The sequence below is a fragment of the Microtus oregoni genome, unplaced genomic scaffold (assembly GCF_018167655.1).
Source record: "Microtus oregoni isolate MIOR12 unplaced genomic scaffold, Mior012 000003F_ref0000135, whole genome shotgun sequence".
NCBI classification, from domain to species: domain Eukaryota; kingdom Metazoa; phylum Chordata; class Mammalia; order Rodentia; family Cricetidae; genus Microtus; species Microtus oregoni.
In genome coordinates this window covers 7924471-7941824 of record NW_024543062.1, presented here as the reverse complement: position 1 = coordinate 7941824, position 17354 = coordinate 7924471, and the positions used below count along the sequence as shown (strand labels likewise).

The 17354-nt window shown below is 52.6% G+C and overlaps 1 protein-coding gene across 2 annotated transcripts in view; it reads left to right on the top strand.

The window, feature by feature from the left end:
• Dtx2 (deltex E3 ubiquitin ligase 2) overlaps positions 1-13924 on the top strand; it is a 36021-nt gene extending 22097 nt beyond the window's left edge. The window contains exons 5-11 of one of the 2 annotated variants that reach the window (XM_041649062.1): positions 1826-1929; positions 7136-7273; positions 9154-9227; positions 9761-9919; positions 11559-11720; positions 12269-12358; positions 13345-13924. In XM_041649062.1, coding sequence (XP_041504996.1) covers positions 1826-1929; positions 7136-7273; positions 9154-9227; positions 9761-9919; positions 11559-11720; positions 12269-12358; positions 13345-13572 — 955 coding nt within the window. In that variant the 3' untranslated portion in view covers positions 13573-13924. The remainder of the gene's footprint in view (positions 1-1825; positions 1930-7135; positions 7274-9153; positions 9228-9760; positions 9920-11558; positions 11721-12268; positions 12359-13344) is intronic. The other variant, XM_041649063.1, reaches the window with a different exon arrangement.
• The last annotated feature ends 3430 nt before the right edge of the window (positions 13925-17354 follow it).

Sequence of the window (17354 nt, the reverse complement as noted above, 5' to 3'; positions counted from 1 at the left end):
GTCTCAGTGTGTCGTCCAGGCCGGTCTTGAACTTGGTGCCCCCACCTCAGTCTCCAGAATAATTGGGCTGACAGGCCTGTATCACCAGGTCTGCCTGTTGTTGCTTTTTGAACATGAGGAATGAGAACCAAATGAATAACTTCGATCATAGTCACTGTGGTAAACTCCACTCACATTTGTGGAATATGTGTTTGCATATGTGTTCATGTGTGTACATGCATGTTGAAGTCGACATGTACTGGGTGTCTTCTCGTGCCACCTTTTTGAATTTACTTATTATTATTTTGTTTGTATTTTCGAGACAGGGTTTCTCTGTGTAGTAGCTCTGGCTGCCCCAGAACTCATTCTTGTAGACCAGGCTGGCCTCAGGCTCAACAGAGATCCACCTGCCTCTGCCTCCCAAGTGCTGGGATTAAAGGTGTGTGCCACCACCACCCAGCACTAATTGCTTATTTTTATTTTCATTGTCCTGGAACTTGCTGTGTAGACCAAGCTTGGCCTCAGACTCAAAGAAATCACCTGCCTCTGCCTTCCTCCTCCTCCTCCTCCTTTTTTCTTTTTTTAAACAGAGCCTATCCCTAAACCTGGAGCTCAGCGATTAGCTAGACTGGCTGGCCTGCAAGCCCTGAGGATAAATCAGTCCCTCATGTTTGTATAGTAAGCTTTTACCCTCGGACCATCCCCTCAGGCTCTAGAAATTTCATTTAAAGTTTATTTTGTGAGCACTGGAGTGCCACAGTGGATAAGAGCAAGGCTCTTGAGTTTGTTTCAAAAAAACCTGTTGGGTGGTGGTGGCGCACGCCTTTAATCCCAGCACTCAGGAAGCAGAGGCAGGCAGATCTCTGTGAGTTCGAGGCCAGCCTGGTCTACAAGAGCTAGTTCAGGATAGGCTCCAAAAGCTACAGAGTAAACTCTTGTCTCAAAACAAAACAAAACAAAACCCTTAAAATTTTGATTTTTGTTGCAGTGCTAAGGCTAGAACCCAGGGCCTTAAACACAAAATAAGTGCTCTACCCCCAGGACCTTCACTTACTAAAAATATCAAATCCATAAGGTTTATTTTGGGGGTTCATTTTGATAGGAATTCCACAGATATAGTACTAGATCTAACTGGTTGCATAGTATGTATGTGATACTGATTTTCCCATTACTGGCAGTGTTGGGCTCTACTGCCTGCTAAAGTGGCCTCCTGTTCAGGTACCCACAGAGCTTTTCCTGTTTTTGTTTCTGTGTTGCGCTGTTGAGACAGTCTTAACTACGTAGCCTCGGCCGGCCCCCGGATGCCTCTGAACTCAGACCAGGCTGGCCTTAAACACCTGTCAAATCTTCTGCCTCTTGAGTGCTAGGATTATAAGCAGGTGCCAGCCAAAATGCCCAGCTGAACGCCTTAAATTTTTTTGCATATACTTATCTAGTGTGTAGGCCACAGCCCACGTGCAGGAATTGGTTCTCTGCTTCTACCCTGTGGGTTTGGGTATCGAACTCAGAAGCCAGGCTCAGTGATGGAAAGTTCACAAATACAGTGTCGAACCATCTCGTTGCCCCTATGCTCTCCATACGTGTGTATATGTGTATGTATGTATGAATGAATGATTCAGTTTTTAATTGGAACACAGTATGTAAGTGACCGAATGTCTTTTAAAAGTCTATCTGAAACCTAGTTGAATGCCTTGTCTTCAGAGTTTCTGAACTGCCTGAGGAAATAGTGCACGGGCCTCCACCCACAGGCTTCTGAGAAAGTGCAGCCAAAGAACCTCCCAGGCTTGCAGATTTGCTGCTCTCAGCAAGACACCATCCACTGAGTTTGCTCTCTTTTCTCCCCAAGTGCCTCCTTCCCCAGCGGTCCCTCCTCCAGCAGCCCAGGGAATGCCCCCACCACTGTGCCCGTGCAGATGCCAAAGCCCAGCAGGGTCCAGCAGGCGCTTGCAGGTAAGTGTCCTAACAGACTATGTCCCATGGGGCTTAGTGGGGAGGGCACCCTGTGGGTCCTCAGGGAAGTCCAAAGGGCTCCTTGGGGACCAGTTCCTCTTTGGGGTGAGTGATATACTCTCCTGCCCTGGGGGGATGTCAGGACTGGTGGACTTTCCTAGTAGTAGTTCATCCACTTGAACTGTAGATAGAACATTTCCTTACAGGGCCCTTAAGGGAGACATGAGACCTTTTGGTCTTAGTGAGGTCTTGTATGTATGTTTTATGATTTATTATGTATATGTATGTGCCTGAATGTATGTGTGTTTACCTGAGTGCAGGTTCCTGAAAAGAACAGAAGAGGGCACTGGATTCCCTAGAGCTAGAATCACAGGCAGTTATGAGCTGCCATATGCGTGCTGGGAAGCAAACCTGAATCCTCTGCAAGAACGGCAGGTGTTTTAACAGCTGAGCTGTCTCTCCAGCCCCTAGGTCTGGGCACTCTGTCTTTTGGTCTGTTTTGTGAGTGTGCATGCAGGGATCTAGAAGACTTCCTCAGGTGGTGCCCTTCGGCATGGTTCACCTTGGTTTTTATGACTAAGTCAGTCTCTCAGTGGCCTGGGACTCTGAGGTTGTGCTAGGCTGCCTGACTCCCAAGCCAGCCAGCTCCATGGGTCTGACTGGGGCTGCCTCCCCAGCTCTGACATTACAGTTGCTGGGCCTAGCTTTTTTCTGTAGGTTTTTGGGCATCAAATTTAGTTCCACATACTTGGCACAGTATTTTTTTTTTTAAAACTAACTGTACTATCTTCCTAACCCTTAGAACATTTTATTTTTCTTTAATTATTTATTATTATTATTTTTTTTTTTTTGAGACAGGGTTTCTCTGTAGCTTTGGAGCCTGTCCTGGAACTAGCTCTTGTAGACCAGGCTGGTCTTGAACTCATAAAGATCCGCCTGCCTCTGCCTCCCGAGTGCTGGGATTAAAGGCGTGCACCACCACCGCCCGGCCCCTTAGAACATTTTAGAATGAACATTTATTTGTGTGGAGGAGTGGCGGAGGGCATGCCGTGGACCGTGTATGGAGGTCAGAGAACGGCTTGTAGGAGTCATTTCTTGCCTCTGTCATGTAGTTCCAGGGATCAAACTCAAATCGTGAGACTCTGTGAGCACCTTTTCCACTGAGCCATCTCCTGGCCTCCCACCTGGCTGCATCCTATCTTTTAAACAAAATTCATGTAGCCCTGGCTGGTGGCAGCTGATTTTGGACTGATGGATCCTCCTGCCTGCACTTCTCAGGTGACAGAATTGGTCATGTACACTGTGCCCCCTATATGAGATCCTAGGGGTGGAACTCAGAGCTCGGTGAATGTTTGGCAAACACCCTACCAGTGGAGCCATATCCCTAGCCCTAGTTAAATCTTGTTTGGTTTGAGACAGGGGTTCCATGTAGGCCTTAAGCTCTTGAGCCTGATGCCTCAGCTCCCTGACGGTTGGGATTATAGTTTCTGTTTTGAGATAGGATCTCAGTATTCATCTTCTTGCCTCAGCCTCCTGAATTCTGTCTGTTTTGAAATCTTTTTCTTTTTTTATACCCAGCTTGTACTGGGGCACAGTGTACCCTTAGCTACTTTGTGATTGGTGTCCTGAGTTAGGCAAGAGCACTGGACAGGGGCGATGGCTGTGGCGTAGGCAGGTGGAGCAGTCCAGCGGTGTGGCTGTCCATTTCAGGAGAGCTGTGCGCAGAGGAAGGGTGGATGCCCTTGGCTTTTGTGGAGAGACTGCATAGGATATGAAAAGGCACCTCTGGAGTCCATGAAGCTCTCTGTAACCATGCATGCTGGTACTTCATAATATCCTCGTTGTTGGAGCCACCAAGGTCCTTTGCCACTTGTGGAGTGTATGCAAAGGAAGGCAGGCTGGAGAGAACTCAGCAGTTCAGAGCATTGGTACTCTTGTAGAGAACCTGAGCATGGTTTCCATGCACCGTGTACAGTTAACAGCCCTCTGTAACTGCAATTCTAGGGACCCAGTGTCTTAGTCTGACCCCTGCAGGTACCAGGCACACACATGTTACATGTATATGCATGCAGGCAAAACACTCATACACATAAATGGAAATACCTTTTTTTAAAACACTCTTTTGATTCTTGGGTATACACACCAAGCAGCTCACACTGCCTCTAAATTGTTTCCAGGGCATCCTTTCGTGTGCATGTACCCAAACATAGATACAAGTAAACCCATAATTAAAAATTAATTTTAAATTGTATTTTTGAGGCAGAGTCTCCCTATATAGCCCTGGTTGGCCTTGAACTCACAGAAATCTGCTTGCTTTTGCCTCCTTAATACTGCAGTTAAGGATGTGCACCTTGGCAGAAAAAGACCAAAATCGTGAAGGAAGACAGAACAGTGCAGTGACTCTTGTTCATTACAGCTGCACAGGGGAAGTCAGTGTTTGTAGGGAGCCCCTGCCATTGCACCGGATGGTTAGACGGTAGGGAAGCCATGTGCAGCCTGGCTCACACCTAGGTAAAATCTGTCTCAACAGGGTGCGACAGATATGAAGGGCGTGGCCCTTGGGTGTTCATGTTTTATCATTCCATAACTTTGAAGTGGGCACTTTTTGTTTTTGAAATAATCTCATGTAGCCCAAGCTAGCCTCAGACTCACTGTGTAGCTGAGAATGGCCATGAACTCCTTCTCTTCCTGCCTCCAACTCCCACATGGTGGAATTAGAGGGCTGTATCACCATGCCCACCTTATGGAGCACTGAGGATAGAACTCGGGATGTCAGGCATGCTAGGCCAGCACCCTACCAGCTGAGCCACGTCCCCAGCCCAGAGGTCACTTCCTTTCTAGACGTCTCGTCTTCATTCCGATTTAGGGTTTTTTGTGTGTGTGTGACTGGAGTTGTAGGACTGGGCACTGTGTTGGATGGTGAAGGAATATTGAGACTTGGTTCCTGGGGGCTGAATTATCACATTAGTGTTCCAGGAGATGTCTCTGCTCCTCTGTAGACATACCACACCTCCAAGATAAGTGTATTTATTGCCCAGGGTGTAAGGCAGAAAATAGTGGGTCAACAGCATCCTTATCCTTTGGGGCTCATGTGAGGAAATACCAGCTAAAACAAGCCTGAGGGCTTTCAGAGGCGAGGTGCAAAAGGAAGTAGAGCACCGTAGAGAAGCTGAGGTGGCAGGGATCTATGTGACTGTCACCCACAGAGTGTGTACAGTGGGGGACACCTGCTCGGTGCCTGTGGTACGGGAGAAGCATGGCTGTATTAGTGACTTTCCTTGTCACTGGCTAAATACTGACAGGCTCCTCAAGTACAGCGGGCATTTATTTTGGTTTACGGTTCCAGGGGATGCAGTCCATCTTGGCAGGGACGTCTGCAGCGGGAGTGTGAGGCAGCTGGTCACGTTACATAGAGTCAGGAGGCAGAGAGAGAGCTGAGTGATGCTGCTGCCCATGGTTAGAGTGGGCCTTCCACCGTAGTTACCCTTATCTGAATGCTCCTCTCGGACTTGGTTTGTCTCTCGGGTGATTTCAGGTCATGTCAGGTTGAGAGTATTAATGTCACAAGTCCATCTGTCAACTTGACACCCCAGCAGGGTGCCGGTGGGGGCCACATTTTAGTCCGTAGGTCATTGCGAAGTATTGGGGTTCTCTGAAGGAGAGCTAATCCATCCCTATTTATCTTTCTGCCACTTGCACCCCTTGTCCCTCTGTTACACAGCCCCCATTTCCTGTGGGAACTGCCCAGGAATGTGTTTGGAATGGGGTTTTCCTTGAGGTGACCCATGCTGGGGGCTCCAGTCAGCCTCTCTGGTGTGTGCTTTGGTGCCTCCTAGTGAGAAGCCACCACGTGCTCCCCAGCTGCCTCCGCCATGCTGCCCAGGCTATTGCTGGCCTCTGCTTCTGTCCCCAGTGTGGCTTGTGGCCTACCTGACAACTGTGGCTCTGGCTGCCCCGCAGCCCTTCCGCAACACCTCCGGTGCAGGTGGTGCTCTCTAGTTCTTCCTGTCCTGGAAAGGAATGGCACGTAGGACTGCCCAGCCCTGGAGGCCTGTGCAGAGAACCAGCAAAGCTGCTGTCACGGTGGCTAAGAAGCGGGGCGTCACTCCTGGGAGGGGGTGCTTTGGAGTCAGGCTAAGATTCAGAGGACTCGGGTTTCTGTGTGGGTTAACAGTGTGACAAGGACGAGGACTTCCAGCAAGAGAGCATTCTATCCTAGGACGTCTCTCTCAGGTTACCAGGGGGAATGCAGGAGGGGGCAGCATCGGAAGAGGGTCCCAAGTATGGGCAGTCCTGTGGTTTGGAGACAGTAACCTGTCCAGTGTCAACACTGCTGCCTGTTGGAGATTCCTTCTTAGTAGACGAGGGTGTCCACAGCCGGGGTCCTGGAGTGGCTTCAGTGGGAGCCGGCCACTGTCCCACCTCAGTGGTGCCACTGAAGCTGAGAAAACACCAGACAAGAACTAGGGAGGGAGAGAGGAAGGGAGCAGTAGGGTGCTTTGGTCTCACAGTTTGGGGACATGGTGGGACAGCAGCCCCAGTTGGAAGCCAGAAAGAGATGAGTGCTTGGCTTCCTCCTCCTTTCCCTTCAGTCCAGGCCGCGGCACAGGGGGCAGTGTTGCCCATGGTAGAGTGGTCTTCACCTCAGTTAACCCAGGTCATTTGGAGCTGTCTCCCCGTGGTCCTAGAGCCTGTGAAGCTGACAGTGTCGGCCATCACTATTATTACACACACAGTCCAGACAGGCTGGGGACAGCGGTGGACAGCCTCTCTCCAGAGGCCTGCCAGGCCTAGTGACTCCAGCACAGAGTCAAGACAAGACCCCAGGCCCTTGACGCCTGCCCTGCTGGGACTGCCCCTGTTGCCACAGCTTACAGCTTGGCTGCACCTGCCGCACCCCTGTCTCCTCATTCCCTGCACCTCTTATGGGGCGATGCCACACAGAGGACTCTGGGCTGTTGTGGTTCCGTTTTCCTAAAGTCACCTTGTCCTCCCATTCCCTCCCCGCATGCTGTGGGCACAGGCTCAGCAGTGGCCTGTGTAGACTCCTAGGGAACTTGGGGTCTGGCCTGAAGTACAGATTCCCGGTCTTGATGGCCGTTCACAGGGTCACCGCTTCACTCCCAGCAGGGTCATGGACACCGAGTGTGGAGTGCCTCCTTCTAACGTTTGTCCCCTCTGCATGTCTGATCTCGCACCCGTGTAGGCATGACGAGTGTGCTGTCAGCCATTGGACTCCCTGTGTGTCTTAGCCGTGCACCCCGGCCCACCGGCCCTCCTGCCTCCCGTCCGGCCTCTAAAGGTCACAGCTCAGTTAAGAGGCTGAGGAAAATGTCCGTGAAAGGTAGTTCCGGTTCACACACACTCTCTGGCCCTGCTCAGCTTCCTCCAATTCTTGCTGCCTAGACTCTTCTTTGCCCTCCATGGCCCCTCTACTTCTGCACCTCTTCTCCTCACCCTCATCTGCAGCAGAAGTGGCTACCGGCATTTTTCTGACTCAGTATAGGGTAACGGGCTTGTTACTGAGGACGCGGTATTGACCTGGCTGCTGATAGATCGTGGTACTGCTGTCTCTTCAGGGAGCCTCACTGACCTTGAACCTCGGTCTTGCTGCCACCTCCTAAGCATTGGTGTTACAGGCGTCCACCATGCCCAGTTCAGGTAGCATTGGGTGTGGAACATGCTAGGCAAGCAGTCTACCAACTGAGCCAAAAGCCCCAGCTCTCTGCACACACTTGTAACCTGCTTCTGTAGAGACAGATTTGTGGACGGGGCAGGCTGGCAGCTTCTCAGCACACCCAGTTTGTGACGAACACAAACACTTGGCAGTCCCTCTGGCCCTCTTGGGTGTAGGTGACTCTCATGAGATTAATTGTGGCTGACCACTTTGAGAAATGCCGGTAACTGAAGCTCAGCTCTGGAAGGCTGTGTGGGTGAGTGGGCAGCGGGATGCTTAGCTGGTTCTGAGCAGAGGTAGGCCCCGAGGTTACCTGGATGCTGGTCTGTGTATCCGCAGGCTTCCCTGTCTCCTGTTTTTGAGTCGAGCTGCACACTCAGTGCTGCCTCTTAGGCAGGCACCGCCGTGCCTGACTCACCGGACCCCAGATCTAGAGGAGTCCTACCTGTGTGGCAGCGGCAGGACTGTTGCTCCTTTTGTCTGGTTTTCTTGCCAGTGGACAGAGTGTGAGTGCTTTGCAGGGATTGTGAGGTGTGTGTGTGTCTTTGTGGGTGTTTAGTGAGTCACAGGGCAGGCATATATGGGATGTACGTGGTACCCTCTGCTGGTTTCTACTTGTCCAGGAGCTGACAGCTGACATTTCCTGGGTCTCTGAAGTGGTAGGATTTGGTCACTGCACATGAACAAGAATCAAACCCCACATCCCTTGTTTCCAGCTTCTACACTAAGCCACCTCTTTCTGTGGCTGTCACCCGTTTGGAAGGGTCCTATGGTCCACTCTCAGATATGAATCTTTGCAGCCATAGGCTGAAGGCTGCAAGATGGCCTCAAACAAGATCCCCACTGTGACTTTAGATTGGACAGTGGGGCCCCTGGCTGGGAGCCGCTTCAGGGCTGCATTGTTCTCCCTGGTCCTTCATCTGCCCCCGCTGTCCCAACTCCTGCTGCTTGGAGACTTCTGGGCCCTGGTTTAGGGCTCCCCCCAGCTTCACACACTCATGCACAGCCAGCCATGGTCACTTCCAGGATCACTCGGCTTCAGAGCTCAGTGGGTGTGTGCCCAGATCCTCCAGCCCCAAGGTGGGAAGGGGTGCAGTGTGTTACAACAGCATTTTCAGTGCACACAGATGCTTACATTGCCCTGCTCCGTACCCACTAGACTCAAAACTACCTCTCTCCTGAAATCTCCGTGTGGGGTGCTGACAGTTGGGCAGGCGGACCCCTGGGATCTGCTGAGGGTGCTTTGTTCCCAGAGCTGCTCTTTGACTCTTCTTGGTGGCTTTCTGGGGGCTGTGGCTCAGGGATGTGCTGCTCTGTTGCGGATCCTCTGCCTCCATGACCGGCCCTGCCCCTGAGCAGGTGGCCCAGGTTTGGTGTCAGCATCCTGTGCCTGCACTGGAGGCTGCCCTGTCCTTTGAGCTAACTTTCCTGACTCAGCCCTGCTAACGTTTCCTCCTCGCAGCTGGGACTCCTGCCTGCTCCCTGCCTCAGCATTGCTCTCCTCACCTTGCCTGCCCGGACAGCACTCACATCTTGCTCTCTTCCAGAAGGGGCATCTAAGCCCGAGCCGGAGCACGTGATCAGAAAGTACACTGAGGAGCTGAGAATGGCCCCCGATGAGGTATGTGTCCCGGGAGGAGGGCCCCAACCCTCAGGGCCTGTAGGAGGCTGACACTGCGCTCCAGGACCTGGGGCTGGCTCCAGCCTTCCATCTTGGACAGACATTACCAAGATGAGGTGGCCAGAGTTCATTCTCATCCCGTGGCTAAGCTGAAGTCCTGAGCAGTGAGCTTTCTCCTCAGTCTGCGGGGCAGGCATGACTGACTCCGCTCAGGCCTGCTTTGTGAAGGAACAAGGTGGCCTTGTCCAAGGGACACCCTTTCCTCTCTGGCTCTTGTCTCTGGTAAGAACCATGGGTTGCTCTTTTGGCCTCATGGCCTGTGTTTTTTGGTCAGCCCTTCAAGACATAGATGAGAGGTGGCTCTGTGGTCCCCTGCTCTGGAACAGTGACTGAGATGATGGCCTAGCGTTCCCTTCTGACAGAGCCAGGGCTCCTCCCTCACCCCTGCACTGGCGTACTATGGCCCAGTACTGGCACGTGAATGCTGTGGTAGGCGTGCAGGGACAAGCGTGTGCTGTGTGCCTTCCCTGTAGGACTGCATCATCTGCATGGAGAAGCTGTCTGTGACTTCCGGGTACAGTGATGTGACTGCCAGCAGGAGCCTCGGGCCCATGGCTGTGGGCCGCCTCACCAAGTGCAGCCATACCTTCCACCTGCTGTGCCTGCTGGCCATGTACTGCAATGGGAACAAGGTACCGCAGCCTCTGGGGGACTGCGCCGACATGCTACCTCTGGGTGTGCTGTCACATACCTGGGATCTCAGCACTCAGGAGGCCGAGGCAGTAGGAGCATACGTTCTAGCCCAGCCTGAGCTATAGAGAGAGACCCTGTCTCAAGAAAACAAAACCAAGAAGTAGCCTAAGATATCTTTGGTGCTGGTACAGCAGCAGGCTGAAAGGCAGATGCTGAGCTGTGAGATTGAAAAGTGTGGGCTCACTCCTGATTAAACAGATAAGGGCTGGGGCCAGGGCTATAGCTTGGTGATAGAGCCCCTGCCTAGAATCCCCCAGTGAGGGGCTGGGGTGTGGCTCAGTGGTAGAGCCCCTGCCTAGAATCCCCCAGTGAGGGGCTGGGGTGTGGCTCAGTGGTAGAGCCCCTGCCTAGAATCCCCCAGTGAGGGGCTGGGGTGTGGCTCAGTGGTAGAGCCCCTGCCTAGAATCCCCCAGTGAGGGGCTGGGGTATGGCTCAGTGGTAGAGCCCCTGTCTAGAATCCCCCAGTGAGGGGCTGGGGTGTGGCTCAGTGGTAGAGCCCCTGTCTAGAATCCCCCAGTGAGGGGCTGGGGTGTGGCTCAGTGGTAGAGCACCTGCCTAGAATGACTCCTCCAGCTTGCCTCAGGGAGGGATCCTAGGCTCCTCCGTTAGGGCTATATCCTCTACCCGCTTTCCCTGCCTCTGTCTTCCTATGACAGTCCTGAGTAGTCAGCCATGTGCAGATGAAAACGCTCAGGGCACCGTGCATGGACACCTGCTTTCCCAGCAGTTAGGAGGTTGATGTCAAGGGCTCAGGAGTGCCAGGGCTGCGTAAAATCCTTCCTCAGACAAACAGGGCAAGCAAAATAGCTCAGCAGGTAAAGGAGCTTTCTGTTGTAAAGTCTGAGTCCATGTAAAGGTGGCAGGAGAAGCTAGCTCCATACGGTTGTCTTCTTTTTTTCTTTCTTTTTTTTTTTTACTTATACATATTTGTGCATGTGTGTGCATGTATATTTGTTTTTTTTATTGAAAAAAAAAATTTCCGCCTCCTCCCAGCCTCCCATTTTCCTCCCCCTCCTCCCACTCCTCTCCATCTCTCCCCACTCCTCTCCCCCTCCCTCTCCAGTCTGAAGAGCAGTCAGGGTTTACGGTTGTCTTCTTGACCTTCAGATGTGTGTGCATACACAGAAATACACATTAATAAAGAATTAGCTAAATAAAAACAAGAAACTTAGGACTCTGTCTAGGGTCCTAACCCACCCCTGACTGCAGGTTCCGTGCCCCTTCTCACAGCTAACGCAGCTGCTGTCCTATAGAGTCAGGGGTAGGAAGGTGGAGGGGACCAAGTCAGACAGTAGTCGTTGATGCACTTCGTCCTTGTGCACTTCGTGACAGCCATGTGCAGGGAGGCTGTGACTGTGACGGTGACTAAGTGGAGACTTGACCCTCATTTTCCTACCATGTGCCAGTCTCCCCGTATCTCGCCAGTTGAATGAGAATCGGGTTTGTGGTGTGCACAGTTTAGCCTCTGTAGTTAGTGAGGAGATGCTCTTTGGGGTCTGGCCCCCTCTGCCATCTGGACATCACTGTTGAAGTGTGCTGGGAGCTGCTAGCTCAGGCCGTCACATCTGTCTTCTCCAGGACGGGAGTCTGCAGTGTCCATCTTGCAAAGCCATCTATGGGGAGAAGACTGGAACACAGCCGAGGGGAAAAATGGAGGTATTCAGGTACCATACGTCTCTCCCAGGCCACGAAGACTGCGGGACTATACTCATTGTTTACAACATCCAGCACGGCATCCAGGTGAGGGCCAGCCCCCCACCAGGGACCTGGCCAGATCACCGATGCTGAGCTCCCCTCTTCTGCTCACTACGCTCTCCGCATCCACACCCAGAATAGGGGTCAGGATGGTCCTGCCTGGAGGAGTGCTGGGGGTTGGGAAGGCTGTCCACAGGAGGAGACGTCTGGGCAGAAGAGCATGGTGAGCTCTGTGGGGCTCACATGTCCGGGTGGAAGGCTGAAGGAGCAGCCTTGCTAAAAGGCCCAGTACTGAGCTCCATGTCAGAATCCCACTCTAGGGGTTCATGGAGAAAGTCAGGAGAAGCAGGAATGTCCATCCTTGCCCTTGGCAGAGTTTACAGTGTCCTTAGGAAAGAGCAAGTTGCCAGGCCATCGGGTGGTGCAGGTGACAGACAGGTGGTCGTGGCTGGGAGACTCCACTGACTTTTGAGTGTTGGCACAGGAGTGGACCAAGCTTGGCAGGCTAGGCTGTGGACGAGGCTTCCATGTCACGTGAGCTGCAGCCTGCCACAGTTCTGCCATCAAGTTGTCTGTCTGCATTCCTTTCACAGGGTCCTGAGCACCCCAGCCCTGGGAAACCATTCACAGCCAGAGGCTTTCCCCGGCAGTGCTATTTGCCTGATAATCCTCAAGGCCGCAAGGTAAGTCCCACCCCCACCCTGTTTGCTTCCCCTCACCGGGGACCCCGTGTGTTAGAGAGATGTGACCTGGCCCTTCCAGCAGCTCCATAGCAGAGAGTTGGGGTTTGTCCTGGGTCAGGATATTGAGCAGCCACAGGACAGACTAGGGACACCCGCCAGCCTGGGACCTCAGCAAGGACTTGGAGGGTAGGAAGAAACGTCCAGATCCACAGAAAAACTGATTTGGAAGTGAGCCTGGGGAAGGGCAGGGCCCAAACCACAAGGGTGAGAAAGCTCCAGGCTGCTACAGGTCAGGCACTCTGAAGCCACAGTATGTGGGGTGTGGCTCGATTGGTAGCAGGCTTGCCTGGGGTGTGAGAGCCCTGGGTTTGGTCCCCAGCTCCCCATGAACCGAGCACAGTGGCACTTGGTGGGTGGAGTCCAGGCCATCCTCGGCTACATAGTGAGACCCAGTCCCGCCTCTAAACCTAAAACACCACACTCGCTGGGCTCCTGGGTGATGGTGTGCTGGGCTCTGTTTATGTTTTTCTTTTATTTGGGGGTGTGGGGCTGGGAGGGCCATGCTGCGGCTTTCATGCAGAAATCTGAAGCCGGCTCTGGAGTTCCTTCTTTCCCTCTCTGTTAGGTCCTGAGCGTCAAGCTCGGGTCGCCAGGCTTGTGTTGCCCACCGCCATCTTGCTTGCCTTTACCTCTGCCAGGATCTACCACCGAGTCTCACTCCTTGCCCCAAGCGATAGTGGAGGCTATGATGAGGGCAGGAGGCCTGCAGGAGTGAGGGAGGCAGCTGGTCCAGTCAGATTTGGAGGGAAGGCCACCTCGAGAGTGGTACCAGGATGGAGAGGGCTGGGCTGGGTCAGCGCTGGTGTGAAGTGCTCCAGAGTGCCCACACGTGCGGGTCGGTGTCTGGGAGTGCATGGGCCAAGGGCAGTGCGGTAGAGCAGAGCCCCGGTGGCTGTCAGAGGGCCTCCTTCCACTTTCCTGGGCAGGTCTTGGAGCTCCTGAAGGTGGCCTGGAAAAGACGGCTCATCTTTACTGTGGGGACATCCAGCACGACCGGTGAGACAGACACAGTAGTGTGGAATGAGATCCACCACAAGACCGAGATGGACCGGAACCTGACAGGCCACGGCTATCCAGACCCCAACTACCTGCAGAATGTGCTGGCTGAGCTAGCTGCCCAGGGAGTCACCGAGGACTGCCTGGAGCAGCAGTGACCTCTTGGGCCTGCCTCTGTTGACCGCCCCAACTCCCCCTGGGTGGGTGGGTGGGCAGGAAGGTGTGCCTTTGTTGAGAGGCAAGAATGTTTGTTGGGTTGCAGGATGCATCCCCTCCTGAAGCTGGGGTTTCTCCCTGCCTGTCCTGCCAACCTCCTGTCTGGGCTGGGGTCTGCCTAGAAAACGGGCACCCTCAGTATTGTACTTGCGGAGGCTTAAGCTGGAGCTACCTCAGTGCACAGACGGGAAAGGGCCCTTCCAGCCTCGGGTGGGCTGTGACCCAACAAGGGGTGAGCAGGGCCTACTCCTCTCAGCTTTTGGCCAGCTTTTCATACCTCAGATTTTTTTTTTTTTGCAATAAAGACCCTACAGCCAACGTGTATCTGTGTAGACGCACGCACGCGTGCGTGTGTGTGTGTGTGTGTGTGTCTGTGTGTGTGAGAGAGAGAGATATGTGTGTGTGTGTGTGTGTGTGTGTGTCTGTCTGTGTGTGTGAGAGAGAGAGATATGTCCCTTCGTATGGCACACTTAGCTTGGTGTGTGGAGCAGGAAGCCACCTAAGAAGCAAGGACAAAGACTGCCAAGCTCAGCAGTGAGTCTCTGGTGACACACACACTTGCTCCGTGGTCCCCGAAGCCACCCTCATCCTTACCGTTCAGCCTCCCTTACAGAGTGCTGTTCACACAGAGACTGTGCTGTCTCCCTGCTTCCCAGTCAAGAGGACGCTCAGAAGCACAGTGGCCGGGCAAGGACCTTGGGGCGCCGTCCTCTAAGGCCCTGGTCATTGAGACCGGGTCTCACTATAAACCATATAATCCTCCTGCCTCAGCCTCCTTAGTCCTGGGATTCAGGCGTACACCACCACACCCGGCAGGTTCCTACATTTCCCTTATTTGGTCATTTTCACTTCTGTTACCCTTTCATTCCACCTCTCCCCGTTCTATTTTCTCATTTCTGTGAGCTCCCGAGTTCTAGTAGAGTTGCTTGCACCAACATGGGTGGGGAGGATTTGCAGGAACATGGGCATTTTAGCACTGGCTGTACCGTGGGGGGAGGAGCGACTCCCTCTCCCCTGGCACTGGCTGTACTGCTGGAGGGAAGCAACTCCCTCTCCCCTAGCAGTCACTGCCTGTAGCTCCTCAGGTGGGCGGGGAGCCTCATACACCCTTCCCTGTCCACGATAGAGTGTTGCTAGGTAACCACAGCTGCTGTGACTTCATGTGTCCAGGAGAAAGCATTTCAGTGCGCTCCCCCCAACCTCTGGCTCTTTCTTCCCTCTCTTCCTCTTCTGATTGTAAAAGAACATTTTCATGTGATTCTAAAAGTGTCCTGAGCCCAAGGCTCCAGTAAGTCAGCCCTGGGGACAAGGTCACTGCTTGCCTTGGCAGAGCCCCTAAGTTGGCTGCACTCTAGACCACATTTGTGACTCACTCTGCCTCAGGACGGCAGTTGGACGGCCTCCCGTATGGAGTCTTAGAGCTTTGCCACCGATGGACAGCTAGATCCAGGGAGACGATGCCACAGATCACACCTGCTGAGGGAGTGTATCCAGAGTAGAGACTGTTGGAACGTAGCAGTGAAAAAAATGGACAGGGCCTAGTGACGTGGCTCAGCAGTGAAGTGTGCATAGCATGCTTGCAGAAAACCGGAATCCAGTTCCCAGCGCTCACACTTGGTGACTCACAGCTGCCTGTCTCCAGCCCCAGGGCTGCTGAAGCCTCTGACATCCACGCGCACATACCCACACAGTCACGGACTGGAGGCACGACTCAGTGGTAAAGAACCTGGCTAATTTGCATGAGGCTTTTTTCTACATCCCACAGTGGACATAAGAACATGTCCAGAGTGGGGTAAATGACTGGGGTACCCGAAACAGTGCTGTGTGAGATTGATTGATGGGCAGTGCAACTCAGGACCAAGAGATGCATGCGAAGGCACTGGAGCCCCCCAGAGGACAGGGCAGGGAAGTCTCCACCAACTCAAGGACATAGAATAAGTTATTTCAAAAACAAAAACATAAAATCAAATACATCAGAAGTAACTGCTAAAGTACTGGGTGGGGGAACTGGCCACTTACCCGTTGCTGGGCATGCAAAATTGTCTCACTTTAGGCAACAGTTCCTCAGAAACGGTGGCCACGTGACTATGAGTTTCATTCCCCTGGGGTATTTTACCGGAACATGCCCACACAACAAAGTTATATGCAAATAATGTGTAGCAATGTTCCTAACAGGCAAAAAGTTGGAACACCCCAAATCCTCAGCTGCCCGTAAGAAACAAGTCTGTTATTTGCATGTGACAGGATTTCCACCCTAAAAAGGGGGTGAAGCACTCTGTGTGTGAGCCCTACAAAGATGCCAGATAGAGAACCCAGGCAACATGGGGTGACTTGTATTCAGAGGTAGGCTGGAGGACCCTGAATCCCAAGGCCAGCCTGGGTGTCCTGGACTTTTTGGTGGTCGTTTTTTGTTTTGTTTGTTTTGTCAAGTTGACAAAGGCTTAATACATTTGGGAAGAGGGAACCTCAGTTGAAAAAAATCACCCCCACCAGGTTAACCTGTGGGCATTCAAGGGGGGCATTTTCTTGATTCATGACTGATGTGAGAGGACCTAGCCCATTGTGAACAGTGCTGTTCCTGGGCAGGTGGTCAGGGATTGTGTAAGAAAACAAGCTAAGGGCTGGAGAGATGGCTCAGCAGTTAAGGGCATTGCCTGCTCTTCCAAATGTCCTGAGTTCAATTCCCGGCAACGACATGGTAGCTCACAACCATCTGTAATGAGGTCTGGTGCCCTATTCTGACCTGCTACATAATAAATAAAAATAAAAGCAAGCTGAGCCAGTCAGCAAACACAAGCCAGTAAGCAGCGTTCCTCCATGGCCTCTGCTTTAGTTCCTGACCTCGCAGTGGTGGGGTGTAACCTGAGGGCTGTAAGCTAAAACAAACCCTTTCCTTCCCATCTGCTTCTGGTTACAGTGTTTTATCACAGCAGTAGAAACCTTAATTAAGATACTGAGTAACTCCAGGCGTGGTGGTGCGTGCCTTTAATCCCGCACTTGGGAAGCAGAGGCAAGCAGATCTCTGTGAGTTCAAGGCCAGCCTGGTCTACAGACTCAGTTCCAGGACAGCCAGGGCTTAAAAAAAAAATAATACTGAGTAACATAGACCTATCTCAGAAAAGGGGGCTTGCAAGATGGCTCTGGATAGGTGCACTTGGCTCCAAGCCTGATGACCCTAATTCTGTCTCCAGGTCCCCACATTGTGGAAAGAGAGGAAATACTTGAAGCTGACCTCTGGCCACATGCATACCATGGCACAAACCCCTCCTCCTACACACAGAAATAAATGTAATGAACAATAAAAAAAGAGTAAATTCAACACTAGCCAGGCCTGGTTGCACAGGCCCACCAGCTCTATGTGTCACAGGCTGAGGCAGGAGAATTGCAAGTTCAAGGCCTTGCTTTGGTTACAGTGAGATCATGTTGACAGAGGTTTCTGTCCCGCCAGGTCCCAGAGCCGTTTAGTCCCCAAAAACCACACAGAGGTCTACATTAATTATAAACTGGTTGGCGTAGTAGCTCAGGCTTCTTATTAACTCATAACTTATATTAGCCCATAATTCTTGTGTTAGCCACATGGCTTGGTACCTTTTATCAGGGAGGCATTCTCGTCTTGATCCCTCTGTGTCTGGATGATGAATGCCACTGCAGACTGCACCTTTCCTCTTCCCAGAATTCTCCTCTCCTCATTGCCCCGCCTATATTTCCTGCCTGGCTCCGGGCC